Source organism: Mangifera indica, chromosome 17 (assembly GCF_011075055.1).
Source record: "Mangifera indica cultivar Alphonso chromosome 17, CATAS_Mindica_2.1, whole genome shotgun sequence".
Taxonomy (NCBI): Eukaryota; Viridiplantae; Streptophyta; class Magnoliopsida; order Sapindales; family Anacardiaceae; genus Mangifera; species Mangifera indica.
Genome location: NC_058153.1, coordinates 3,187,319 through 3,213,179, shown reverse-complemented (window position 1 = coordinate 3,213,179; position 25,861 = coordinate 3,187,319). Strand labels below are relative to the sequence as shown.

At 34.7% G+C, this 25,861-nt stretch overlaps 4 protein-coding genes across 6 annotated transcripts; 2 read left to right on the top strand and 2 right to left on the bottom strand.

Moving 5' to 3' along the window:
• The first annotated feature begins 1,927 nt into the window (after positions 1-1,927).
• LOC123200931 (protein phosphatase 1 regulatory inhibitor subunit PPP1R7 homolog) lies at positions 1,928-5,225 on the top strand. 2 transcript variants are annotated; one of them, XR_006498678.1, is made up of 7 exons: positions 1,928-2,330; positions 2,442-2,672; positions 2,773-2,919; positions 3,224-3,366; positions 3,453-3,567; positions 4,730-4,888; positions 4,978-5,225. XR_006498678.1 is itself a non-coding variant. In XM_044616318.1 (6 exons), exons 1-6 carry the CDS (start codon positions 2,043-2,045, stop codon positions 4,808-4,810), a joined length of 1,005 nt encoding a protein of 334 aa, XP_044472253.1. In that variant the 5' UTR covers positions 1,929-2,042; the 3' UTR covers positions 4,811-5,225. The 2 variants fall into 2 exon arrangements, 1 of the variants encoding a protein (XP_044472253.1); XM_044616318.1 differs by having other exon boundaries at positions 1,929-2,330; positions 4,730-5,225.
• An 885-nt stretch (positions 5,226-6,110) lies between these two features.
• Positions 6,111-8,676, bottom strand: LOC123200741 (SNW/SKI-interacting protein-like). 2 transcript variants are annotated; one of them, XM_044616103.1, is made up of 2 exons: positions 8,539-8,676; positions 6,111-8,151 (listed from the first exon to the last, which is right to left on the bottom strand). In XM_044616103.1, the coding sequence occupies exon 2, from the start codon at positions 8,085-8,087 to the stop codon at positions 6,279-6,281; it is 1,809 nt and encodes a 602-aa protein (XP_044472038.1). In that variant the 5' UTR covers positions 8,088-8,151; positions 8,539-8,676; the 3' UTR covers positions 6,111-6,278. The 2 variants fall into 2 exon arrangements, with proteins under 2 accessions (XP_044472038.1, XP_044472037.1); XM_044616102.1 differs by lacking the exon at positions 8,539-8,676 and adding an exon at positions 8,496-8,531.
• A 2,553-nt stretch (positions 8,677-11,229) lies between these two features.
• Positions 11,230-19,751, top strand: LOC123200955 (dolichyl-diphosphooligosaccharide--protein glycosyltransferase subunit STT3A-like). Its single transcript, XM_044616378.1, has 23 exons — positions 11,230-11,454; positions 11,810-11,872; positions 11,971-12,026; positions 12,140-12,211; positions 12,384-12,489; positions 12,579-12,629; positions 13,380-13,475; positions 13,666-13,725; positions 13,813-13,926; positions 14,771-14,857; positions 15,169-15,272; positions 15,406-15,501; positions 15,781-15,901; positions 15,991-16,071; positions 16,157-16,288; positions 16,400-16,645; positions 17,155-17,298; positions 18,081-18,267; positions 18,341-18,438; positions 18,609-18,688; positions 18,772-18,859; positions 19,169-19,258; positions 19,355-19,751. Exons 1-23 carry the CDS (start codon positions 11,326-11,328, stop codon positions 19,415-19,417), a joined length of 2,364 nt encoding a protein of 787 aa, XP_044472313.1. The 5' UTR covers positions 11,230-11,325; the 3' UTR covers positions 19,418-19,751.
• Positions 19,752-21,078: 1,327 nt separating this feature from the next.
• On the bottom strand, positions 21,079-25,484 carry LOC123200638 (protein unc-13 homolog). Its single transcript, XM_044615934.1, has 5 exons — positions 24,851-25,484; positions 23,628-24,482; positions 23,079-23,534; positions 22,593-22,782; positions 21,079-22,518 (listed from the first exon to the last, which is right to left on the bottom strand). The coding sequence occupies exons 1-5, from the start codon at positions 25,253-25,255 to the stop codon at positions 21,587-21,589; spliced, it is 2,838 nt and encodes a 945-aa protein (XP_044471869.1). The 5' UTR covers positions 25,256-25,484; the 3' UTR covers positions 21,079-21,586.
• Between the last annotated feature and the right edge of the window lie 377 nt (positions 25,485-25,861).

The following is a 25,861-nucleotide window of genomic DNA, read 5'->3' as shown; positions in this document are numbered from 1 at the left end:
AATTAAACGTCACGTGACTAGTGAAATTGAAGTTAGGTGGATGCTATTATAAGAACAGTTAATAATTATTTCATTAGAAAATATAAATAACAATAAAAATATATGTATAATTTGATATTCAATTTTATAAATAAATAATAATATATTATCATACAATTGAGTATTATTTTATTTTTAATTTCAACTATCTAATCATATAATGATATATTATTATTTATATATAAAATTATGCATAAAAATTATATACATAGCACTACTCTATAAATAAGTCTTACTGGTTGATAAAAAAATAATGTCTTTCATGCAACTGAAAACTATGTCCTTGGCACAGAAGCTAGTGCCCAATCAAGGGAGGAGTTGAATCACATTGAGCTGGAATATCGTCTACTTTAAATTTAATTCAAATGAAAAATAATTTAGTTTGAGTTTATTAAACCAAAATTAAAAATTATTCAAGTTCAATTCAAATAAAATATTATTCAACTCAGTTTAGCTTAAATTTGATTCAAATTTATGGCTCGAAGCAATTGTTCAAATTTATTATTTGATTTAGCTTAAATTCATAATTTGAATCGATGATTCGAATTCATATATTAAATTTGTGATTTATTAACAAAATAACATTATAACTCAAATAGAGATAATAATTTCGATCTAACTTTAAGGGTTTCAACCCTCCCCATAAGGATCAGGGAGGGGATTCCTGAACAGAAACAAAAATTGTGATAAAAAAAATCTTAACAATTGGGGATGCATATGTGTTCCCTCTTCACCCATCCCCTTCCCCGACATACTCGTGTCTTTATTATCATCCTTTTATATTAATATATTTACTTAAAACATTAACATATCTTTATAATTTTAGATTATTTATGTTTTTCAAATTTATTTAAGTTTTTGTTGTACATATTAAAACGGTTATTATTTTATATTTGTGATATTTAAAATAGTATAATTGTTTTAATTTTACTTTATTTTGTTATTTAATATATCAATATTTTGTTAAAATAAAGTATAAAAAATAGATTTTTCTCTTGTAAGTAAAGGGAAGAGATTTTTTCTCTTGAGAATGGGAAGAGATTTTTCTTTGCAGAGAGGAGACAATAAATCATTTTTGTTCTCGTAACTAAGACGGAAAATTGATATCTCCTATAAGAACAGAGATTGAGATTAAGATTGAGATTCCTTTCTTATCCCTCTCCGTTATCATTCCTAAACTCAAGTGGTATATGTTACATTAACTTCTATTATTACATTATACACAATAAAAAGAATACAAATACCCAAAGAGATACCCATAACAATTTCACTGTATAATTATTATAATTATGTGATTTTAATAATAATCCTTGTAGGTATAAATTCTTCGGTGTACCTCTCATAAGTGTAAATTTCTACACCAACAATTATAATCTCAAAGTTGGCTAACTTTTTCAAGTTAAGCTACACAAAATTCACACTCACAGTATGATGTACTTTTCATTAGTGTAATTTTTACACAACTAAATGTTGTTACATTGTTAAAATTGGGTTGGTATGATCTTGGTCAAGTTTCGAGAACCAAGACGTATGCATCTTGTAGGGAGAATTTGATTGAGATGATAAAATATGATTAGGTGTTTTGATTTGGGTGTTCGAAATTTGAAAATTTGAGCAAATGATGATGAAATAAGGTTGAGAGAAAAAATGAAACACGGATAAGTAAACTAGACATGTAGCATTCTAACATGTTCGAATTTGTTTTTTTAATATAAAAAGATGGATAATTATATAACTTAATTATAAACTAACAGCTTATAACTTTTTTTTCTTTTTAGGGATAAAATCACAGGGTTTTGCAAATAGTTAAGAGTTCGAAAGCACAGTAGCACCATTTCGATTGCTTGGGCCTTTTAAAGGTGTGACCGAGCCCACGTTAGCTACGGCCTACAACAGTTCTTTCGCGCAATCTCTGAAAAACAAAACGACAATTCGTCGCACAAGTATTCCCATGCTACTACTCCTTTAACGGAAGAGTTCTCAATCTCTGAAACGATCTATCAATGGAGGACAAAAACCAACCGATGTCGGACGAGAATCTCGATCACACGGTGGAGATTGACTTATCAAGTACTGTTCTCGATCTCACCAGCTTCCAGCTCCACGATCTGAACTCAGTCGAGCTACCTCCCAGTTTAACCGAGTTGGACCTGACTACGAATAGATTATCTATCTTGGACCCAAGACTTTCGCATCTTTCGAACCTCAAAAAACTTTCTCTACGCCAAAACCTCTTCGACGATGCTGGTGTCGAGCCAATCTCTCACTGGGACGCGTTATCTGGTCTCGAGGTATTTATTTCTGAACGGTTGTTTGGTTGCTTGGAAAATATTGGATAAAACGTTTTAGACGCTTTACATTGCTGTTTATCAAAATTATTATTATTTTTGTTTTAATTACAGGAGCTGATATTGAGGGATAATAAACTAACGAAAATACCCGATGTCAGCATATTCAAGGGGCTTTTGATCTTTGATGTCTCTTTTAATGAGATCACTTCTTTAAATGGACTGTCAAAGGTCTCCAACACGCTCAGGGAACTCTATGTGTCCAAAAATGAAGTTCCTAAGATTGAGGAGATTGACCACTTCTGTGATTTGCAGATTCTTGAACTTGGTTCCAATAGATTACGGGTTAGAGTTATTTCTCATTCCTGTTATCGTAGTAATTAGGTTTCAATGAGGCGCATGCAGTATTGTGTTGATTTGTTGAGTCGTTACATGTGTTTTGTAGGTCATGGAGAATTTGGAAAATCTGATAAACTTACAGGAGCTGTGGCTTGGAAGGAATCGGATCAAAGTAGTAAACCTGTGTGGACTAAATTGCATAAAGAAGATTAGCTTGCAAAGTAACCGTTTAACTTCCATGAAAGGTTTTGAGGTTGGTGATTGTTAAAAAATTGCCTTGTTTGAAACCCCAAGGTTGGGTTTGAGTGGTTAAGACTTTTGATTTCAACCAAGACCTTGGGATTTTGAGGCCAAATAGTCTTAGTTGTTATGTTTCACAAGTTTCTGGCTACCAAGATTATAATCAATTTAGTGTTCTGTGAAATCCTTGGATAGATAGTGGAAATTTTTTGTATTAAAAGGAAATTTTGCTGTTTGGAAGCCTGGAAACCTTAACATGTTGTGTTGCATTTCATTGAACTAAGTAGTCATTTTTATTACTTTTTTTTAATTTGTAGGAGTGTGTTGCTCTAGAAGAACTATATCTGAGCCATAATGGCATTTCAAAAATGGAAGGATTATCGAAATTAGTAAACCTTCGTGTGTTGGACGTGTCATCAAATAAGCTAACATCAATAGATGACATTCAAGATCTTAATCGGTATGTCTATTCCATTCTTCTACATTGGGTACCATGTGGACTCATCTTATTATTGTTGTCATCTCTTGCGGAAACTATGCTTGCAGGTTAGAAGACTTGTGGCTTAATGACAACCAAATAGAATCACTTGAAAGCATTGCTGAGGCTGTTGCCGGTTCAAGAGAGACCCTTGCAACTATTTACCTTGGGAACAATCCCTGTGTATGATTGTTTAGTCTCATTGTTTTTTCATGCTTAGCTATGGCCACTGCATAAAACTCATGATTATATATATATTTTAAATTTTTTTGTTATTTATTGTCTGATTCTAAGGTATATTAATATATATATATATATATATTGTAATTGCTTATATCCCAACATTCTCCATAATGAGCTGTATAGGGGGTCAAATTTATTGTTATACCGACTCTGACTCTTCCTGCTGTCTTTGTCAGCTTTTTGTTCAACACCATAAGTTGATTTTATATTGAAGTGCATCTTGTTGGTTTACTTCTGTTTTTTCCTTCATTGGTCTCTCCATTGTCCTTTTTCACAAAAAATTCATGATATAACCTACCAAAGACTAGTGGGAGCATAGTATTCCTTCTCATTTTAATTTTCATTCAGATTATGTGCTTTCACTATGGTGTCTTGTGATTCAATATTTAACAGTGTATCTCATCTTTCAATTCACTTTTTAGACTGTTGAATTCTTGGTTTACATTGCTAATAGGATTAAAAAAAAAGGCGTAAGTCATCACTGATTGATGTTACCTTAAGGCTAGTATTGTGAAAGAAATTCCAACGAAATCTATTTTTAATAAATACCTTTTGGATTCCTTCTGAAAGTTTTATACTTTATGGGTATGAACACCTCTGTGGGCTATATGTTTGTAAATGTTTATTTTTCTTATGCTTCTTATCATTGCATTTTATTCTGATTTTATATATACTGGGATATGTCTGGAGACATTGGATGAGTTGAACTTGCATGTTGTTTGTTTTCTTGATAGTCATTTTGTATGGCATGCATGATAGCCAGCAGAAAGGAAACTGTTCTCTTGTGTTATCTTCATTAAAACTGATACAGTATGTTAATCTCAGTGGAAGGGAAATAATTATGCAACATGATTTTCTTTTTTAACTTGTCTGCATGCATTGGACATGCTTGTAGAATGCAGTTATGTGTTTGAGGTGATACCAAAATCTTTTCTGTGTAAATGATTAATACATAATAATGGGCCATGGTAATCCAATTAATTTAATAAAATTGCCTTTCATTCGTCCATGTCCTTTTGGTGATTGATGACCTGCATTAATTATTTTGGTATATTATAGCAATGTCATTTTCATCACCTCTTTTTTTGTTCTTTCATTGCAGTCAAAATCTTCAAATTACTCTGCTGTTCTGAAAGAAATTTTTCCAAAAATCCAGCAGATTGATTCTGATCTATTTGCTTAGAAGTCAAAGTGGCCTTGGTTTCTCTTTTGCTTTGGACCTTGGTCATTGAAAGCCTCAGAAACCACAATCTTGATGCGGGTAATAAATCCTGACTGCATTAACTTTTCTTCAGTTTTTGTATGGTCACCTACAGAGTGATGAGTATTGATTGATCTGATTGCGGGCAGTTTGTTGTTCATGAGATTAATAAGGAGCCAGAACAACTAGTTTTAAAAGGACAACATTGAGGCAACACATTTTGTATTGCTAGTGGTGGACAATTGCACTTGACCTAAACTTTCAGGCATTTTAATGTGCTTTTTGCTGTTGTTTCTGGCCCCTGGCTGTTTGAATCTTTGTCATATTTATTTCGTACTGTTTCCCTGAATTCTTAATGTGCCTATCCTTTCAAGTTTTATAAGTAATTTTGTCAGCATCTCCTGTAAATATAGGGCTTTATAAATCTTTGTGATGTGACCTATTTGGATAATGTATTTGGCAATTTAAGCTGAGGGAATTGAAGAGAAATTGAACTGGAAGTTGATCAGTGTGTTTGAAAATTACCAAACCAATTTAAGTAATTACTGGGTTGCTTTGTTAATAATACTGTAAGAGCCAAACAGTAAATCTGCACAACTGCTGTACATAACGCATGGTAGGCCTGGATATGTTTTGAGCAGACTCGATTTGATTCAGTTTAATTTAAATTTGTTTGTTTTGAATTCAAATTAAATTCGAACAAGAAGACTTGGCTTTTATTTAAAACTATGCGTACCACAAGTTAGGAGGTATTTAATTTGATTCGAATTTATAGTTTGAAACAGTAATTCAAATTTTTAGATTGATTTGGTTCGAATATATGGCTAGTTTGGTTCGAATTTGTGGTTCGAATCAATAATTTTGAATATTATTTGAGTAAAATGATATCGTTTTATCAGTGAACTATAAACTCAAACTATAAACTTAATCATAAATTCAAGTTATAAATTTGAATCGAATCAAATTACGAATTTAAAACATTGATTTAAGTTACAAAATCGAGTTAGACTCAAACTGAATTAAACAATTTTTTATTTGAACCAAACTCGAATTAAAGTTAGTTTTGACTCGATAAACTCAAGTTAAACTCGAACTAGATCATTTCCTATTCGAGCCAAACCCGGTTTGTATCCACCCGTAGCTTACTTGAGCCAAATTTTTACTCTTTGATTAATAAAAATCACATTTACCAACATCCACTTCTGTGAAGAAACTCTTTAAGGATCTAAAGTCTACCAAGCATTGAACTGATGTTGGCACTCTCTTTTCTCAACTTCCTATCCATCTGAAGACCACATCAAGTTCATTACATGCTCTCAGAAATTATGTCACATGGAAAACATTGATTAGTACAATCAAAGCAACAGAAGGATAAAGTTACTTGGAGGAAATTCAAGTAACCAAAGATTAAAATAAAAGTACAGAACAATTTATGAGTATATTTAACAGCTTAGCAGCCTCTTTCAAACCCTATGCGAGTTCTACCAGAACCTCCGTAATCATCTCGCATCGATCCAGCACTAGCTCTAAGTGTACCTCCACTACCAACTTTGTCCATTGTCTTCTTCCCCTTCTTTACCTCTGTCAAGAACTGATCCAGACCAAATGGATCAGCTTCTTCAGCTTCCTTTTCAAATTCAACTGGCCTGTCTCTTGGACCAGACCTCTCAGAGCTGCCTGCAAAACCTTTATCAGCTTTAAAGCGATCAGTTTTCATAATCTTCTCTAGCTGGTCATCCGCATTACCATACATTTCAGAATCAGCATCTTTCTTTGGCCTATACAGGGTTGAAAGTGTAGGCTGAGCAGTAAACAAGCCCTTGTCATACACATTGTACTGATCGTCAGTGGCAAAACCAGAGTCCATTCCTTTCTCTTGGTTGAACAGCCTTTGGTCATACATAACCTCACCTCCTCTTGCTGTACCAGCAGAGGCCATACCAAGAGCAACTTTCTCACTAATATCACGATCTCTGTCTCTAGTAATCTTACTCTTCTTTCCCATGGCAGCATCCTTAGCTTCCAACCTTCTCTCCCTCTCCCTCTCTCGACGTCTCTCCTCACGAATTTTCTCTCTCTGTAATCGCTGCTCCCTTTCTTCCCTTGTCTCTTTTGGCAAATCCCTTTCTTTTTCTCTCACATGATCATACTCCCCTCCCACATCATCAGTATCCACTGCGTTCTTCTCTGATGGGACTGAAACAGATGCTGGGGGTGCTGCCCCAGTCCTCTCTGACCGAGCTTTCTGAGCCAAGGCCCGCAGTTCCTGCTCTTTCCTTTCCTTCTCCTTCATGAGCATCTCCTTCTGCACCTTCGATCTCATTGCAACAGCTTCTCTAGCCTTTTGCTCAGCAACATAAAGAGCTTCAGATAGTTTAGCAAAGTTGTCATTAATCTGAACTTCTTGAAGACCTCTTCCATCAGCTGCAAGTCGCTTATCTAGGGGGATTGTATAACCCTTTGGGTTCTTCCAATTCGATATACAAGGTGGAATCTTCCAATCTTGCTGATCTTTTACGGTTACAGGCCGAGGCGGGGAATGCATGACAGGTACAGGTGGAGAACCAGAAGCCTTTGGAACTCGCTTGTGCTTGAACTTTGGTGGCTCAAGTGGATCAACAGGCTTCTCAACCATTCTAATAATCCTCTCCTTAGCACCAGAATTAAAGGCCACTGACTGCTGTGATGGCTTGTACTTAATATACTTTGATTCAGATGACTGATGAGGTACATTCTTGGGCTGCGCTGCACTCAATTTCACATTCACAATCTTTTCAAGTGCAGCTTTAGTTTCCTGTGTAGTTTCATCAATCTCCCGCTGCAGCTCCTCCTCATCATCTTCAACCTCTTCATCATTTCTCAAAATCTTTGGAACAATATCTTTATGTTGTGAGTACACAATCTTCTTGGCGTTCTCATTTAACTTGACGATCGCATCATAGGCTACATTACCATGAGCATCAACAGTCACAGGCAGAACCTTTGATCCAGGCTTACCAGCTCTACTTCTACCCATGTCCAAAGGGTACTGAGCAATATGGATCTCTGGAAAGGCACCCCCATCACCAAAATCCTCAATCTTTCGCGGAACAAAACCTTGACGCTTCAGGTAGGGAGGTACAGGTTTGAGCTTGATGTCATGGGATCGTTCCTCCTCAGATGAACTATATCGATTCATAAACCATGGATCACTAGCATGGTCATAAAAAGTGGAATTATTTTGTTTCACCGGGGGTAAAATATCCTTTAACATCGCCATGTTCAACAGATGTACACAGATAGCTAATCAAGCACCCAAAAAAAAAAAATCCAGTATTCCACACCTGCTAAAAGCAGCCCACCAGAAACACAATCAGTGAGAACAACTCTACATAGATCTACGTACAGGAAAACCCCAATCAAACAACAATCTAAGTGTAAAGAATTTCAAACTCACAAACAAATATTAGAATATAAAATAAAATTATAGTATGTTTGCACAAAGATATTTCTCAAGATCCTCGATTTCGAAGTTGCATTCATACACAAATCCAAATACACGACGAACAAAATCAACAGACCGACTGATGCCCGAATTATTAGCAAAAAAATGCAACTAATAAAATACCAATAGCCTAATTTAAATCCATTAAATAAGAGAACGAAGTAATAAAGTAAAAACCCTAACCCTAAATCAAAAAGCCATAACAGAGGGGAAATGATAAGTTAACCTTAATAGCAGTGGCGAACCACGTTAAGCAATTGATGGTATGGCGTGGATGAATCAGGCGATTCTTAAGAAAAAGGAAGAAATATTAACAATGGTTTTTACATATACAGTGACGTAGGAAGAGGCGGCCAGTGGACAGCGGGTCTCCGGATTTCAGCAGGGTTCGGGTAGGGGGTGTTTTGGGCCTATACGGATTCTAAATATCAAAGGCCTTAAATTTTTATAGGAAAGAATTGTATAATTCAATCAAATGAGACGATCAAAGATTCGTACCATTAAAAATATAATTCCAAATAACTCTCATTATAATTTGACTTCACAGAAAAAATAATGCGATGGTATTAAAAACCTCAATAGACATGAATGTTACTTCGAGATGAAAATTTAAAAAAAAAAACGTGTCCTCTAAATGATTTCTTCGTAAAAATATTTTTGTCAAAAGAGAAACGAAAATATAATTACTATTATCACATATGTGAAAACGAGTTTGATCAATTTGATCTAACTATAATAATTTGGCTAGACTTATGTCATCCTATTATGAAAAACGTAGGTTGTTTCAAATTTACAAAGTTTAATAGGTCATGTTTTGGGTCGTAAAGTAAAATTGATATATCGGTTTGGTACAGCCAAGTAAAAAATATTAAATTTAAAATGATTTATTATTTTATAGAGCATCCCACTAAGAGTTGTGAGAGCTCTTGCTTAATTGAGTCTAACTCGTTTGGGTTCATTACGATTTATTGATATTAACAAAGTACTTCCATATTATTTGTTTTGAGAATTACGGTGGGAGGCCGAATTCATTGCAGTTAGTCCCCAAAAACATTAAATATAAATGATATTTTCTTCCTCGTCATTAATGTGAGGAAATGCTCACATTAACTGATCTTGGAAATGATTAAGAAAACTTTGAAAATCTTTACTTCTTTTTATTTATTTTTTAACAAAAATGATTAGTGCAGGAACCAACAGCTTGTTTTTGCCTTTTCAAAACTCAACTTGGGTTAGGGTTATTTTATTTTCTAAGTTTGAGCTTAACAAAAACATATAGTGTTCGGATTCATTCAAATTAAACCATTTAATAAATTTAAATCGATTTAATTGATATTCAATCTGAAACATGATATTCTATTAAATGAGGATACTAATTATATAGTTTAAATTTTGGGTGCAGATAAATGTTTGACTTAAACAAAATTCAATTAAAACAACACAAATCTTATTGGATTTGACTTGAAGATTAAAAAATTTACAGTCTTAAATTGAATACAAATTAGAGTGAATTATTTTTCCATCCAAAGTTTAGCCCATGACACTTTACCACCTATTTCTGGCATAACTCACATTTTGCCATCTTACACTTCCAATTCTATGGCATCTCAAGCGATAAAATCTTCAAGTCTACAACCATGACAACATTTGAATCAAGCTTCAAGTCAATGACGATGATGAGTTGGTTTACATCATTGCCACATAAGACAAATTTATTGAATATTTTGATCATTACATAATAACGATAAATCTCTCCGTTGTTTTCTCCATCAAATACAAAGACTAAAACAATGTAGAAAAAAACCAAATCTACAACAAATTGACAATGTCATTTATCGACATATTATATATTTGCTTAATTGTGATGGTGATAATAATGCAAAAGTGGTGGAAAGATTTTACTCAAAAGGGTGACTAAGATTTTAAGAATTAAAATACAAGTTAAATGTTTAAATTGTTATATTAAAAAGTTTGTGAGATTTTTTTTAAAATAATAATTATAATATTTAAAATATTAAGTTAAGGTGATTTCTTTATAATGATAATTTTTAGAAGTAGATGAAAAAATATACACATGTAGACCCGACAAAATAGATAAGTTACCCATTTAACCCGTGGATAATTTACATAAAATCAGATACAAATTTTAGATTTTTGAACCCGTAGCTATAGGTAATGTATTTTTGTGGGGAAGCTGAATATGTTCGTCGGTCATTTGTTGTTATTTCTTTTTCATTTTCTTTTTCCTATTTAACATCAAATTTACAATATATTCAATACAAATTTCACATATAATCTCTAATTTTGATATAAAATAAACTAAAATTTATCATAAAATTAAAAAAATTACTGTATTGAAAACAAATTAAAAAAATATGAGTATTAAACACTTTGTGATAGATATTTATTCCGTGTTCAATATTAAAATTCTTTAAATGTATAGAAAACATTTTTATAATTTAAATTAAATTTTTATTCTTTTATAAAATACTTATATACTTAGAGAGAAAATTATTAAAAATTATAAAATAAATATGTTAAAATAATAAAAGAAATAAATTAATATTAACAAATAACCAATAAATTAACCCATATCTATAAAAACAGTAACCGTTTTTCGGAATCATTATCTACATAATTTGACCCCTTTTTAAATCCACATTTCTTTCATCTATGCCCATATCGGCCCTGATCGGTCTGTCCGTTTGCCTAGTCTATACGCTTACCATCGATAAGCGTTCAAGTGAATGGTCTCGACAAATCACAGAAAGCCACGTGGCATATCGCGTAGTACATAACCAATCGTGTGCATTTTCAGCATAACCAACAAGGATATTGTTGTCATATTTTGAGTTTCAGTGCCTACTATCGTCATTTCAAAATTCCCGCAAATCTTCTCTCTCATTACAAAGTCTCCTCAGGCTCGAAGACCTGCAGCTGAAAAAATACTAACCACCCTGCTCACTACCTCTCTCAATATTTATCTCAAACTCTCAACCGAAATCAGTAGTCGATGTGGCCGTCAATGGCGGCCGGTGAGAAGGCCAGCGGAACGACCTTGCGAAACGCATTTGGAAATGTTCTCTCATTCTTCATCCTCCTTTTGATAGGAGTTCTTGCTTTCTCGATCCGCCTCTTTTCTGTAAGATATCTAGTCATTCAGTTTTATAGATCCGACATTCACCGTATGAATTTCTGTGTTTTAGAAGTTAGAACGAAAAGAAGTAGACAGAAATTGATGCGTTATGGGAATTCATTATTTTGATCAAAATTTGTCCAAAGTCGCCTCATCGTAATTGGATAAAACCTGAGGAAAAAAACAGAATTAAAAAGAAATTCGTTACTTTTAGAGTTTCAAATTTTGAACAAATTTATATATAGTTTGTTGTTGCAATTATTGATACTGTTTCAGAGCGATTTGTTTGTGAATTACATTTGATTTATTCTGATATACTGTAGTGGCATTTTAGTCTCATGGCTCTTTAATTAATTTCCAGGTTATAAAGTATGAGAGTGTCATTCACGAGTTTGATCCTTACTTCAATTACAGGGTCACTCAGGTTCTATTTTTACTCTCTTAAATTTTTTTCTGTTTAATGATATTTATATAGAGGATAGTTATATGGAGGATGAAGGACGCGAATGTTTGTGGTTTCAGTTTCTTACAAAGAATGGAATATACGATTTTTGGAATTGGTTTGATGATAGAACCTGGTAAGTGTAACTAATGTATTATCCTGCCAATTTCCTTTTTACTTTGTATTACTTGGGCTTTAAATCTTGGTATAGTTTCTAAGTGACTGGATTGGTTTTCTATGTATGTAAAGGTACCCTCTGGGTCGTGTGATTGGTGGAACTGTTTACCCTGGATTGACCTTGACAGCAGGCACCATATGGTGGTATGTATCCTGGAGTTAATAGTAAGGAATTGCTTGCTTGTTTTTTATTGTTTGATTTGCCGCCAATACTCACATACGTGCACTTAGAGTTTTCTTATTGTTTAAAACACCAAGCTGTCAGTATTTTGTCTAAACGTTGCAAATTTAATAAGTAATTCCTGTTTTGTTTCAGGCTATTGAATTCCTTGAATATCCCTCTTTCTGTGGAGACTGTTTGTGTCTTCACTGCACCTATATTCTCTGCTTTTGCTTCATGGGCAACTTATCTTCTAACTAAGGTTAGATTTCTGTTCTTATCTGTGTTTTCTGCTATGTAGCTTTGTAATGGCCTCAGATCTAGTGCTGACATTTGATTGATGTTTAATAGGAAGTTAAAGGTACTGGTGCAGGGCTGACAGCAGCAGCTCTTTTGGCCATGGTAAATTTTTACATGTGGTAGTTTTTCCATTTATTGCAATTATTATCAGACTTTGAGTGGTAGCAACAGAACGTCTTATATTATAACAAGTCTTTGAAAAATTTTAAGTATAAAGAATGTTGTCCTGTTTCTATTAGTTGTTAGTGGGATTAAATTTATGAGTACACTATCATATTCCATTTCTCTTTTCCTTATAATATTCTAATCAAATATTGCATGATCACCAGAAAAAAAAAATGGCGCATTTGTAATGTGTATTCCTAAATGTGTATATTTTGTTTGATTAATGCATTGAGTGCTTTGGATTCTTAGTAGCTCAGTGAAATACTTTCAAACATACATGTTTACGGTTCATTTTCAGAATATGGTTTGGAGATCTTCTCTGTCTTATAGGAAAGACCATTAGCTGATAACATACCCTCACAATTGGTCCTTTTTAAGTGAGACTTTGAATCTGTGTGTAACATCTTATTGGACTCTTAATATTGTAGTGTTTACTACTATGGATAGCTCCGTAAGTAGAAGTTCTAATGGTTTGATGCGTTTTTTGGTAAATACCTCCTTGTTTTAAAAACATTTTCTGATCTGACACATGCAGTAAATTTTATATGTTAGGGGCAGTTCTTTTGTTTTAGATATGTTGTTTTACCTTTATAAATTTGCTGAATTTATAGTGGCTTATATGGATACAGTGCTTAACAATCCATACAATGAAGTGATTGCTGTTTTGCTTAATGATCTTGTTTGCAGGTTCCATCATACATATCTCGATCTGTGGCTGGAAGCTATGACAATGAAGCTGTAGCAATATTTGCCTTGATTTTCACTTTCTATCTTTATATAAAGGTTAGATTTTATTTAAAGAGAAAAAAAATATTTCATTCATCGTAGTTTTTATGTTTATTTTATTTGAGGAACAAGCAGATCAAGGAGAAGCGCTGATATCTTGTCCATTTTAACTGATATCAAATGGTATTTATTTGGTTTTTCTACATGATTTGATTATTTTCTGATCTAAACTATGTATTCTGCGCAGACATTGAATACTGGATCTCTGTTTTATGCTACCTTAAATGCAATAGCATACTTTTACATGGTAAGATTTGTGTGCATAGCTTGTTTAAGTGTTTTCTTTCCCCGATTTATCATTTTTATTTTTTATTTTTTATTTTTTGTCATCCAGGTTTGCTCTTGGGGAGGATATACCTTTATTATTAACCTTATTCCAATGCATGTGCTTTTGTGCATTGTAACTGGTCGATACTCTTCTCGATTGTACATCGCATATGCTCCTCTTGTAAGTATTCCCAGCACTTATAAAGTTTTTTGTGGTGAAGAAAAACAAAATGAATTGTAGTTATGGAAGATTGTTTTTTGCGTTTTTATCTATCCAGAGAAGAATAGAAACTATCAAAAATAGTCATTTTGATCTCCTGTTATGTCTTTTTAAGGTTAAAAACACTGAGGGGAAACAGTTAAGGCCTTGGATTATTTTAATTTTTTGAGGGCCGTAGTGCCTCATATTCTTCATCTTATTAATGTATTCAATGAAGGGTATCTATTAAGAATTCACTCTGTATCACACTTATTAGCTCTTTGGGACTGGGCCACTAGTTCACGTTAATTATTTTCATTGCTATCATTGCCTTAGTTTCTGTAAATCATATCTCAGAAGTGAATAGTAGCTGCTATATGACTAGTCTTAGAAAAGCTAGATGACTAGTATGTCACTTGTATTGACTTTATGGGGTTGAGATTATAAAAGGATTCATGCAGGGGCTAAGATGTTTTGTTGTATGCTGAGTATTGATAGCTTTTTTACAAGCTCTGCCAGTGATTTTTATAAAAAAAAAAATATTGCTATTTATCTGGACCTAGATTTGACGTCACAATTTTCAATTTCTTGGGTATTTTTCGTCATAAGTTGTATGCTTGAGGATTTTATTTTGAAAAGGGTGCATACTGTGGTTGTTGAAAACTTAAGAGGATTAATTATGCAACAATATTCTTAATGTAATGCACATTTGAGAGCTCTGCTGGTTGCCCTGGAAATGCTAATATCTTGTGAGGTTGATGACTTTTTTAAAAGATAATTTCCTTGAAACTTTTGGCTTCAGCTAATTATAACTTTCTAAGTGCAGGTTGTCCTGGGAACGTTGCTTGCTGCATTGGTGCCTGTTGTTGGATTTAATGCAGTTATGACTTCAGAACATTTCGCATCATTTTTGGTGTGTGTTGATTTTCTTCTTACTGTTAGTTTACCTGATAAACTTTAAGTTTGTATGGTTGTGATACCTATTTATGGGAATTCTTGTTACAAAGTTGTATTTAATGGTGTTACTGGTCTCATAAACTTGAAAAACAAGAACTTAAATGAAAGTAAGAACTGTTTGAATCTTCTGAACACAAGATATGTCTGCCTCAAATTGGCTAGATATCCATCACATTATTTGCAAGATATGACTTTTCAGCTTCCATTGTTGCCATATTACGTTACCTTCTGACTCTCAATATTTTTCCATTCTTCATTTATCTATAGGTTTTCATTGTTATCCACGTGGTGGCTCTTGTGTATTATATCAAAGGGATTCTCTCTGCCAAAATGTTTAAAGTAGCTGTAACTCTTGTTGTATCAGTTGGCCTGTAAGTTTCACTTCTCTTCTGTTTCTCTACTTTCAATGAATTGTTAGTGAATCAGAATATTTCTCATTAATATTGTGTACCCGTACATGGAACAAAATATGATCTCCATACTTTTGTATTATTTCCTCTTCAGGGTAGTCTGTGTTGCTGCGCTAGCAGTTCTTGTAGCATTGGTAGCTTCCAGCCCAACAAAGGGATGGAGTGGAAGAAGTTTGAGTCTTCTTGATCCGTAAGTACTAACTCATTCTTATTTACCTAGTCCTCTATTGATGGAACCTGAGCATAGTCTACCTTTAATCTGGAGTGGTTGTGTTTATGGCGATGATTTGGTTCCTTTGTTTGATAAATATGGAGAACCTACTCTCTTTTTTTCTTTGTTTATTTCTTTTGTTGCCCTTCTAAAGTCATATAGGGCAGTTATTCTGCCAGCTATGATGATAATATATTTGTATCATTATGGAATTTTGATTAGCTAACTCAAATTTTATATTTCACTTTGTTCTGACAGAACATATGCAAGCAAGTATATACCAATTATTGCCAGTGTTAGTGAACATCAGCCCCCTACTTGGCCATCCTACTTCACGGACATCAATGTTTTGGCATTCTTGGTTCCAGCTGGCATTATTGTAAGATTCAAATCTCAATAGAATATGGATTATCATCTAGAAGTTTTGTGCTTATAAATTTTATCATCGTGTCATTTATTCGTTTGCAGTCATGCTTCTTGCCTTTATCTGATGCAAGCTCCTTTGTGGTTCTTTATATTGTGACATCTGTATATTTTTCTGGAGTTATGGTAAGGAGAATATTGGAAAAAGATTATCTTTGTTTTTATTTCTCCTCCCATTCTTCATGTGATCACTGTTGGGCTAATATTACAGGTGCGCCTTATGCTTGTACTTGCTCCAGCAGCATGCATCATGTCTGGAATTGCTTTATCTCAATCTTTTGACGTTTTTACACGGTCAATTAAATTTCAGCTATTTGGTGTACCGGGAGGCTTCAAAGTTGATGTAAGCATGCTTCCTTTGTTTGTTCTGCAACTGGACATTTTCCAGTCATTTAATGAAGTAATTCTGCTTCATTTCTAATATTCAGCTACCTGTAATGCTTTGACCATTAAGGCAGGGGAAACTAGTTCTGATAGTAGTGTCACAGAGAATGATGGAGCAAAACGTGATAAAAGTGAAGACATATTAAAGGAACGTCCCTCAAGAAAAAACAAGAAGAAGGAGAAGGAGCAAGCTGAAAAGAATCCTGTTGAGAAGACCTCAATTAAATCCAAAAAAGAAAAGAAGCTTCTGGTTTTACCACTGGAAGTATCTTTGATCGCTCTTATCTTGCTTGTTTTTCTGGGTGCTTTCTATGTGGTATTTAGACTTTTTCTTCCTCTATGCATTAGTTTAATTGGGTGTCCATGCTGTTACAGTTATATCCATTTCTTAAGGCATGCAGTGTGATATCATGTTCATCTGTTGGAAGTTGAGAATAAAATAACTGACTTTTTTCTTTCCATGGCATATTTTATTGGCAGTAGGCATATAACAATCCTACTTGGTTATGAGATCAAAACCAATATTTCAAAAGCATTTCTTGCTTGAAATCTTCAGCTTTCTTCTGGTTTTGACTTTTACTGGCCAAGAGAAATGGGTATATTCTATTGGCAGTAGACATAGAACAATCCTAATTGGTTTATGAGATCAAAACTAATATTTCAAAAGCATTTCTTGCTTGAAATCTTGAGCTTTCTTCTGGTTTGACTTTTACTGGCCAAGAGAAATTTATTGTTTTCTGCTTCTTTTGGCCTTCTATCTCCTTGTTTAATGGTTTACTGCCTGATGAATAAAGGTGCCTAACCATAATGGTTCATACCTTGTAGGTTCATTGCGTTTGGGCAGCAGCAGAAGCTTATTCAGCTCCTTCGATAGTTTTAACATCTTATTCACCTAGTGGTCTGCATGTTTTTGATGATTTTAGAGAGGCTTATGGATGGTTGAGTCACAATACTGATGTCGATGACAAAGTGAGTTCTCCACCATCACTGTCCCATTTGTTCTTTGGCTTTCGTAGAATTAACTGTTTTATAATTTTAATTTTTAAATCTTCTTGGCGGCAATCTTTCAGTTCTTTCGTTTATATTTACCTGGTATCATGGCTTTTGGATGTCATTGTATTACAATTTTTATTCTAAATCTGGGTGTTCTGGGCTATACTGCAATAATCAAATGGTTTTGCCTTTCCCTTTGTACTGACACTGGAATATTTGCATCTATGCTGTTACTGCTACTACTTTGATGTGCTTGTTCCAGTTTCTTAGAGGAGATACAACATAAATAAACCTTGGACATAATTGCATCAATTACAAAGATTTAGCAGAAAGCTGGAAGTTGCTTTAAATGTGATTGAAAATTTTTCATTGTTTTGTATTGCTAGCTGAGAGCTCTAACTGAATCTTATGATAATACTTTTGTTTTCTTTTGCTTGTCTGAAATACATATAAACATTGAATCAGTATTTCTTTGAAGTGTGAAGGAACAAAGAGATGATGTATATATTCAGTGTGTTGTTTGCTGCAACTTGTGGCCAGAAAATTTCTTTTATGGATTTTGTGACCCTAATTTTTGTGATAGAGAGCTCCAAAAGATATATCATAATAAAGAGGATTTTATGACCTAAATTGCAGCCTTCTCCTGTATTGAAACAAATTTCAACCTGCCAACATGATTTTTCTTTCTTATATAGCATGGCATCTTTTCACCCAGATGATATTAAGTGGCATTGATGTTTTATAGAAACCTTCTGCAGGTTGCATCATGGTGGGACTATGGTTACCAAACAACTGCCATGGCGAACCGGACAGTAATTGTTGACAACAATACCTGGAATAACACTCATATTGCAACTGTTGGTACTGCGATGTCTTCACCTGAAAAGGAAGCATGGGAAATATTCAATTCTTTGGATGTAAAATATGTTCTCGTTGTCTTTGGAGGTTTGCTCCCTTCTTTTATGCTTAGATCATCTTTCCTAATAATCACTGTCCTCATTAGTTCTTTACTCGTTAGGTCTTGTTGGCTACCCCAGTGATGATATCAATAAGTTCCTATGGATGGTTCGTATAGGAGGGGGTGTGTTCCCTCATATAAAGGAACCTGATTACCTGGTAGGTTCCTTTTTCTAGCAATATCACCTGAATAGAAACTGAATTTTTCTTCATGATAGTTTCGATGCACTTTCTTAAATATTCTCCATAGCAGGTGTTATTTTATTTCTGCATAGGCCTTTGCATATAAATGTGACTAATGATTTTGTACCTTTACTTTCTGTTTACAGAGAGATGGTCAATACCGGATTGATTCTATGGCCACTCCAACCATGCTAAATTGTCTCATGTACAAACTCTCATATTACAGGTCTGTCTTTGCTATGAACTGAATTTACTTGTGTTAGATTTGTTGTTCTATTAGTTTTTTCATTCTGTAAATCTTTCCTGCAGGTTTGTGGAGACTGATGGCAAGGGCTTTGATAGAGTGAGAGGGACAGAGATTGGGAAGAAAAATTTCAAACTTACACATTTCGAGGAGGTTAGAAAACTTAATCTTCTTTTAATTATAAGCGCTCTATGTACACATATTTAGATCACAAATTCTTGTGTAAGAACATAAAAGCTTTTCGAAAATACATGTGAATATTTCATTGAAAGTCCTTGAAGGGAAATTTTAAAACAATGCGCAGACGGTTTCCCTATAGTTCATTTTGGGTTTGCTGGAGCTTTTTTATCCATCTTTCAATTTGCCTTGGTGTCTGTTAAAAAATGTCCCACACTTGGATGGTTCAGAAAAAGCACCAGAGGTTTTATTGAGATTAAATCTGTCATGTCTTTTTCAATTCAGGTATTCACAACTCACCATTGGATGGTTCGGATATACAAATTGAAACCTCGAAAGAACAGGATCCGTGGAAAGACAAAGAAATCAAAGACGGTATGTATAACTGTCAAATCTTGTTTGTACTGCATGAGCATGGCCTGAATTTTGTTCTCTCATAACCTAAACCGTTAAAACTGCTTTCTGTGGCAGAAATCGAGCTCAACGACTAGCTCAAAAAGAAGTGTAGTAAGCAAGAAGAATCCATGGAATTAGGAAGCATTAATTGTAGGCAAGTGCTTTTAGATTACTTTGAGGCTTTTGATTGAGAAAGACCACAGGCATGCATGGCTGGTGATTTTCTTCATAGAAATCAAAATTTTAAATCAAAAGATTTTGCAGTCTTTTCAGGCAATCTTTGTTATAGACATCCACACACACATGCACGCCTGCCGGCCCGCCTGTATTGGCATTCTACTTTGATTAGGATCTACAATATTTGCTTTTCTTTTTTTTTTAAATGAACTTAATTTATAAAAGAATTAATACACCTTAGAAATTTTGAAATGACAGTTTTACCCATATTGTGATATATGTTTTTTGGTTTGTACGGATTGGATTAACTGTGTCTTGTTTTAGCATGCAGTCTTGTTTACGGTGTCGTATTGCTATAATTTTGACCAAAATAATTTAACTCAAATCAAAGGCCCTATGTCTAAATGTTGCACTTGGTTTCTAAAGGCACGCATTGAAGGTCTTTTAGTAACAGAACTCAAGAGGAAAGATGAACTGAGGTATGAATGAAAACTAGTAATTCAGAATACCATATTTCAAGTAAAATTATTGAAAAGAGTTCCCCTGGTTATTATTTTTAGAAAATAATGAACCTTACAAATTGCGATAATATTGAATATTATTAGAGCAGTATTATATGTATATTGTTTTAATATACAATTTATGTATATAGATATGTATCATTATGTGATTTAGTGTTATTTTATTTTTAATTTAAAATTATTCAATCATATAATAATATATTATTTATATACTTAAATTATGTATAATATATATATATAGAGTTTTATTAATACTATTAATTGAATTACACTATCGCCTATTTTATATATTTAATTTATTTTTATAATTTTCACTAAATACTATTGATGGTAACAGCATCATAAAGCCAAATATTCAAAAATTAAGAACAGCCACACCTAAGTAGAGACCTTCGGTTTCAAATTATTATTTTTCATTCTTATAATTGTTATCAGACATACAAATCAACTCGCGTGAGTCCTGCTTTATTTCAACTGTAGAGGTACGAGGGGGTTAGATCAGCCCGCGGCAACTCTGGTCTATTGTTTTGGCATAGTCTACAAAATTACAGGCTGCCATGCCAAAACCATGGAGTAAAATTAAAAATATAAAATGGACAGTTAAAACCAGTAAAGACACGCTTTGGAGGCTTTGGATTATACCACGGGTTTTTCTATGTTTACGGGCTAGTTTGGCCACCAATTGGCAGGCTTAGACATGGCACGACCTATAAACACAACAGGCCACATTGAATTCAGCTGAACATAGTGCACTGCAATGTCTGGGTACGAGCCTAGGATAACAAATCATTGATGTATTCAAACTGCAATTTTGCCTGCTTTAACGGGCAAAGGCATTTCATTATATTTCCAGCAAAGATCATTATACACAACAGGCCACATGGAATTCAGCTCAACATAGTGCACTGCGATGTCTGGGTACAAGCCTAGGATAACAAATCATTGATGTAATCAAACTGCAATTTTGCCTGCTTTAACGGGCAAAGGCATTTCATTATATTTCCTGCAAAGATCATTATACACAACAGGCCACATTGAATTCAGCTCAACATAGTGCACTGCGATGTCTGGGTACAAGCCTAGGATAACAAATCACTGATGTATTCAAACTGCAATTTTGCCTGCTTTAACGGGCAAAGGCATTTCATTATATTTCCAGCAAAGATCATTATACACAACAGATCTGTAAATATTTAACAAACATAAATTAATAATGTACCTACAGAACCGAAACAAATTTCTTCAAATTACATACCCTGCATGTTAGCAACCTGTAGTTCATCACTTTCCTCAGTGGAAAACTCAGGAAAAAAATTTAAGAAGCCAAAGAGCCTCACCTTGCTCTTCAATATTTTCAAGTCCTCAAGTCTTATTGCAATTGGTACCGTACACCAAGCGCCAATTCCATGATTTTCTTCTTTGATAACTGGCAAAGAAAGGCTTCTAAGATAAAAAATATCCAGTCAATTAAGCTAGCTTATAAAAGCTGTATATTTTGTCTACATAGTGCAATCCTTAACCAATGCCTCCCTGTAGGAACTTTTGATTTATGGTGATGTAAAGAATATTGTACAGCTGCTAGAAATGCTCCACTGTGATTATCTTATCATCATAATTTCTTAGGCAAATTGTAGGTCTTTTTCAGGAATTTTGCAGCTATCTCATCACTCCGATAACATAAAACTCGCAGGATAGTGTTGGGTTCTGTGGGACTCCATTGCCCTGAGGTTGGAGGCAATGGAAGTCCAGATTTACCATAAGGACCATAACTTTCCAAAGTCAAATGTTTGAATTGCTCAATTAGTGTCTCGGTGTCATTATGGTATAATGGGAGAACACGTTTGACTGAGACTGAAAACTTATCTATCAATTCAGCCGGCAATCCATCCCCATTGGACCAGAACAGATCCGTAAGAAACTTAAAATCCTCCTCTATTAGTTCAGAATCTTGAAGAGTGAAGGCTCGAGAAGGACCTCCAGCAAGCAAAACCAACACGAACCCTTCAAAAGAAGCTTTCATTATATCAGTAATTGCACGTGTCCTGACTCTGTCGTGCATTGTTGATGAAATAATTTCCAAATAGTGCTCCAGCTCCTGAAGAAATGGTTCTATCCGAGATGATGAAACTTCCCCCACATACAAGCCATCCCAAAGAACATGACTTAGATCATGAAAGATGACCTTGTACGCTGTTGCCTTACAGAGTTGTTGAATCCCTTCTACACAGGCAGAAGCTGAAAGCTGAAACTTTTTCTCCATTTCATTAACAATGTTGTCTGCATGAGTGGATCTGGAATTCCTTATATGGTTAACTATCCTCTTCTCCAAGACCCCCAACTCTGTTCGAATATGCTGGAAAGTGTTAATGCGACAACATAATTGTGGTATCCCAAAAGAGTTGTCCACATTTACTGTCCCAACCTGGTGTTTCCTATTCTGTGTTGATTGCAACTTTTCCTTTCTTTTGAACATACCAAATTTCGATCCTGTTCCACACCTAGTCAGAGCAGGCAAAGTGGGAATAAAAGTATTTCGGCTCCCTGCAAAATGAGAAAGAATTTGCTGTCACTTTCGAAATCTACAACTAAGCAATTTGCAGGCTAGTTAAACTTACCACAGCCAGCTTTCGCTTTCAATACGTATTGTTGAAGACATGCATCAACACCAGCCAATAATTCAGGAAGCAAGATCAAATGTGAAGGTATTGGCAACATAAAGAATGCTTCCAAAGTTTCTTCTACAGTCCGGAGGACTTCAACAGCAGAGGGAGCAATTCGCTCTTTATTTGCCCCTGGATTCCAAACCTGCAGAAAAATGGTCGACAAGTTAGAAGTAATTAGTCTAAAAATACATTTTCCATAAATAGTTTGGGAAGAACAGAAAAAAGCAAAAGATACAAGAAAGTAATGATAAAAGTTTGCTAATCAATGTTAAACAAAATTCGTTGATAATATTAGCAGTTGAAGACAATGTTTAGAGGCAGAAACTTCAACTGAAACGCAAGAAATTAACATAAAAAAAATAGTGTTCTAAATTATTGTTCTTCAATCATTCCATTCCATTAATCCTGAACTTAGATACTCAAAGAAAACCAAAATACCTCTTTCTGCAGATTCCTGTAAGCCCATTCCTTCAGTCTATCCACTCTAATGCTTATCCACGACTTCACCAGATTGGCAATTACAGCTTCAGCCTCATAAGGAAGCATCTCCTGAATGATTGACTTCCCGCCATCCTCACTGTCTACCGAATCTTCAACTGCAATTTGCACAAGATTTTTCTCCAATTTGTCAGCAGCTAACAGCACTTGAATTGTATCAGGTGTCAACTCAGAAATTCCTGAGACAAATTGCTTCAACTCGTTTCCATAGCAAGAATGAAGGGTGGCAACTGCGATGCCTGCTGCAAGAGGGTGCCATCTCTTCAGTATAGGGCTAAATATCGCTTTCTCATCAAAAGCCAGTTCACTAGCATCCTGTGCTAGGATGGAAAGAAGAGGTAGATTATTTTGCTGACTTTTAGATGAACGCTTGCTAGATTTCACTTCCTTCAACTTCTGCCATATGAAATCAAAAATAAATTCAGTGCAAAATAACTATGTAAGCCTTCATGAAACTTGAGGGAATATTCTAAAATGAAGGAAGCTTGCCTGAGCAAAAGCAATCCGTAAAGAAGATCTTATGTAACTCTCAACCCTTGTACGAGCCACATTAACTTCTTTTTTCTTTCTATGAGACTCTTGTGAGATATCTTCTACTAATATCTTGGCTGTTAGAACCCCCATAGAAACAACAGTTTGCATGGAATTGATATTATTAGTCTGGAATGTATCATGGTAAGAAAGAAGCCTTTCTTCAGCCCAACGCAATATTGTACTCAATATTGAACTCAATATCTCGGAATAATCTGCATCCTTGGTTGCCTTGACATCTTTTTCAACTTCCACCAGCAGATTATTGGAAGCAAATAAAAGGTCACTTTCCACTTGGCCAGTTGCAACATATCTGTGAAATAAAATCCAGCAGAAACAAATATTGTGCAGCATTTGGTCAATTCCAAGGATCCCCCATGTCTTCTTTATGAGTTCTAGAACCTCATCAACCTCTTCAATAACAGAAGTTTCTTCATTAACATCAAAACAAGCTTCTAAAAGCATTTGGTAAATTCTGAGATTTAGTGGCAATCCGTCTGCCCAGTGGCATTTCTCAGAAACAGACCCATCTACTGACCTGCAAGCAAGAGATGTAACAACACTTCTCAGAACCTGCATTGATTCATTGTTCTTTCCAGTATCTAGTGCTCTATCTATGATTTGCCGAAGTTGCTGTGGAGCAGAATTGGTGTTATCTAATGGGAGGTGAGGATGCAAAAGGAGTCCAGCTTCAAGAAGCTTCAATTGTCGCCTCCTCCAAGCTTCATATTCTTGCTGATTGGGAAAATCCGAAGACTTGAGCTGCTGCAGCAGCTCCAGCGGAATAACCATTGACTCGATGCGTTTCCCAAGCTGACAAAAAGCACACAGTAAGAAGCCAAGTCCATGGGCCTCTAAGAGTCACTCAAAATTAAGCCTCGAAAATATAAAAGATAACGAATCCCAACATGGTTATCAAAAACGACATTTACATAGCGTACAAAATACCCACACAAGAAAGCCTCACCCAACTGAATTTGAATACTAACAGCGAATCAATAAATTTTAGTATTATCAAAATATGCCATGATATGCATATCTTAAAGCAAAAATCTCTGCAGTATTTGTTTTCTTTTCTTCCCATCAATCGAAACAAACTAAAAATTAGAAAAGTGATCTAAAAAAGCATTCAATTTTCCTTTCGCTGTCTCAGCAACCAAACAGAAATATTTCAGACTCACCTGACCAGAAGCAATTCTCAGTAACGCCCTCCTGATCCTGGAATCAGTCTGCTCGGTGACGCGCATCTGCAGCCTCACCAGCTCCCCAGTCGTGACGGCACGCTTAACTCGCCCTTGACTCACCGACTCACCATCTCTCTTCTTCACCGATTTCATCCCCAGCGCCTTCTTAACTTTGCTGGCAGCAGTCGAAGTCAGAGATCGCTGCAGGGAGGGCGCCAAAGCCGGAGCAGCTTGCCGTTGAGTCCTCTCTGACTGCGGGATGTACGTCAACGGCTTTAATCCGGAACTCCGACACGCGGCAACAAGAATTTCGTAAGCAGTTTCTCGAAGGTCCGAATCGGATAAACTCGGAGCCGCCTCAGCAAAAGGCGAATCAAAATCATGGTCGGGGTGAAGGGGCATTATCGTGTGGGCGTTATTGTTGAAGAGTAGTAATAATTTGTCTTTGGAGAGATGAAGAAAAAGGCTAAGCAGCAGCAAGAATGAGTAAATATGAAAATGATTCTTGCCTCATCAGAAAGGCAGTGAAAAAAGAGAACAAAGAATTGTGGAGAGCGACTGAGTTTGGTGGACTCAAACTGAGTGAAGGCGCGTGAAGTGAGTTACATTTTTACGTGTGGAAGTTGGATTAGGCTTTTATTTTATAATACCTTTAATGGAAGGTGGGACATGTTATTTTTCAATTTTATGGGTGGAACTTAGTCTTTTGGCATTGTTCGGTCTCTTTTGGAAGAGATAAGGACATTATTGTAAAAGTAAATAGGCCAAAGGACTTATTTCCACCCAAGGTTTGATGTAGTTTAGGTTCCACCTATCAACTTTAAAAAATCCAAATTCGTACCCATAAATCAAATTCTGTTAAAATTTTCAATTAAAGTTAGCGATAAAACTGTTATTTTAACAAATATATTAAAAATATATACAATTAATTATTTTTCTCTCTTAAGTTTTAAAAACTAATAATTTTATTTATATTTAAAGTTTTCTAATTTTGAAAAATCATATTCT

What these genes read in the sequence shown, in the direction of transcription:
- LOC123200931 (XM_044616318.1), top strand. Translation starts at nt 2,043, where the DNA reads ATGGAGGACAAAAACCAACCGATGTCGGACGAGAATCTCGATCACACG. An exon ending in ACGCGTTATCTGGTCTCGAG is followed by an intron (nt 2,331 to 2,441) that starts GTATTTATTTCT and finishes TTTTAATTACAG; the next exon opens with GAGCTGATATTGAGGGATAA. An exon ending in CTTCCATGAAAGGTTTTGAG is followed by an intron (nt 2,920 to 3,223) that starts GTTGGTGATTGT and finishes TTTAATTTGTAG; the next exon opens with GAGTGTGTTGCTCTAGAAGA.
- LOC123200741 (XM_044616103.1), bottom strand. Translation starts at nt 8,087, where the DNA reads ATGGCGATGTTAAAGGATATTTTACCCCCGGTGAAACAAAATAATTCC.
- LOC123200955 (XM_044616378.1), top strand. Translation starts at nt 11,326, where the DNA reads ATGTGGCCGTCAATGGCGGCCGGTGAGAAGGCCAGCGGAACGACCTTG. An exon ending in CAACTTATCTTCTAACTAAG is followed by an intron (nt 12,490 to 12,578) that starts GTTAGATTTCTG and finishes GATGTTTAATAG; the next exon opens with GAAGTTAAAGGTACTGGTGC. An exon ending in TACAAACTCTCATATTACAG is followed by an intron (nt 18,689 to 18,771) that starts GTCTGTCTTTGC and finishes TCTTTCCTGCAG; the next exon opens with GTTTGTGGAGACTGATGGCA.
- LOC123200638 (XM_044615934.1), bottom strand. Translation starts at nt 25,255, where the DNA reads ATGCCCCTTCACCCCGACCATGATTTTGATTCGCCTTTTGCTGAGGCG. An exon ending in TGAGAATTGCTTCTGGTCAG is followed by an intron (nt 24,483 to 24,850) that starts GTGAGTCTGAAA and finishes GCTTTTTGTCAG; the next exon opens with CTTGGGAAACGCATCGAGTC. An exon ending in ACAGGAATCTGCAGAAAGAG is followed by an intron (nt 22,783 to 23,078) that starts GTATTTTGGTTT and finishes ATTTTTCTGCAG; the next exon opens with GTTTGGAATCCAGGGGCAAA.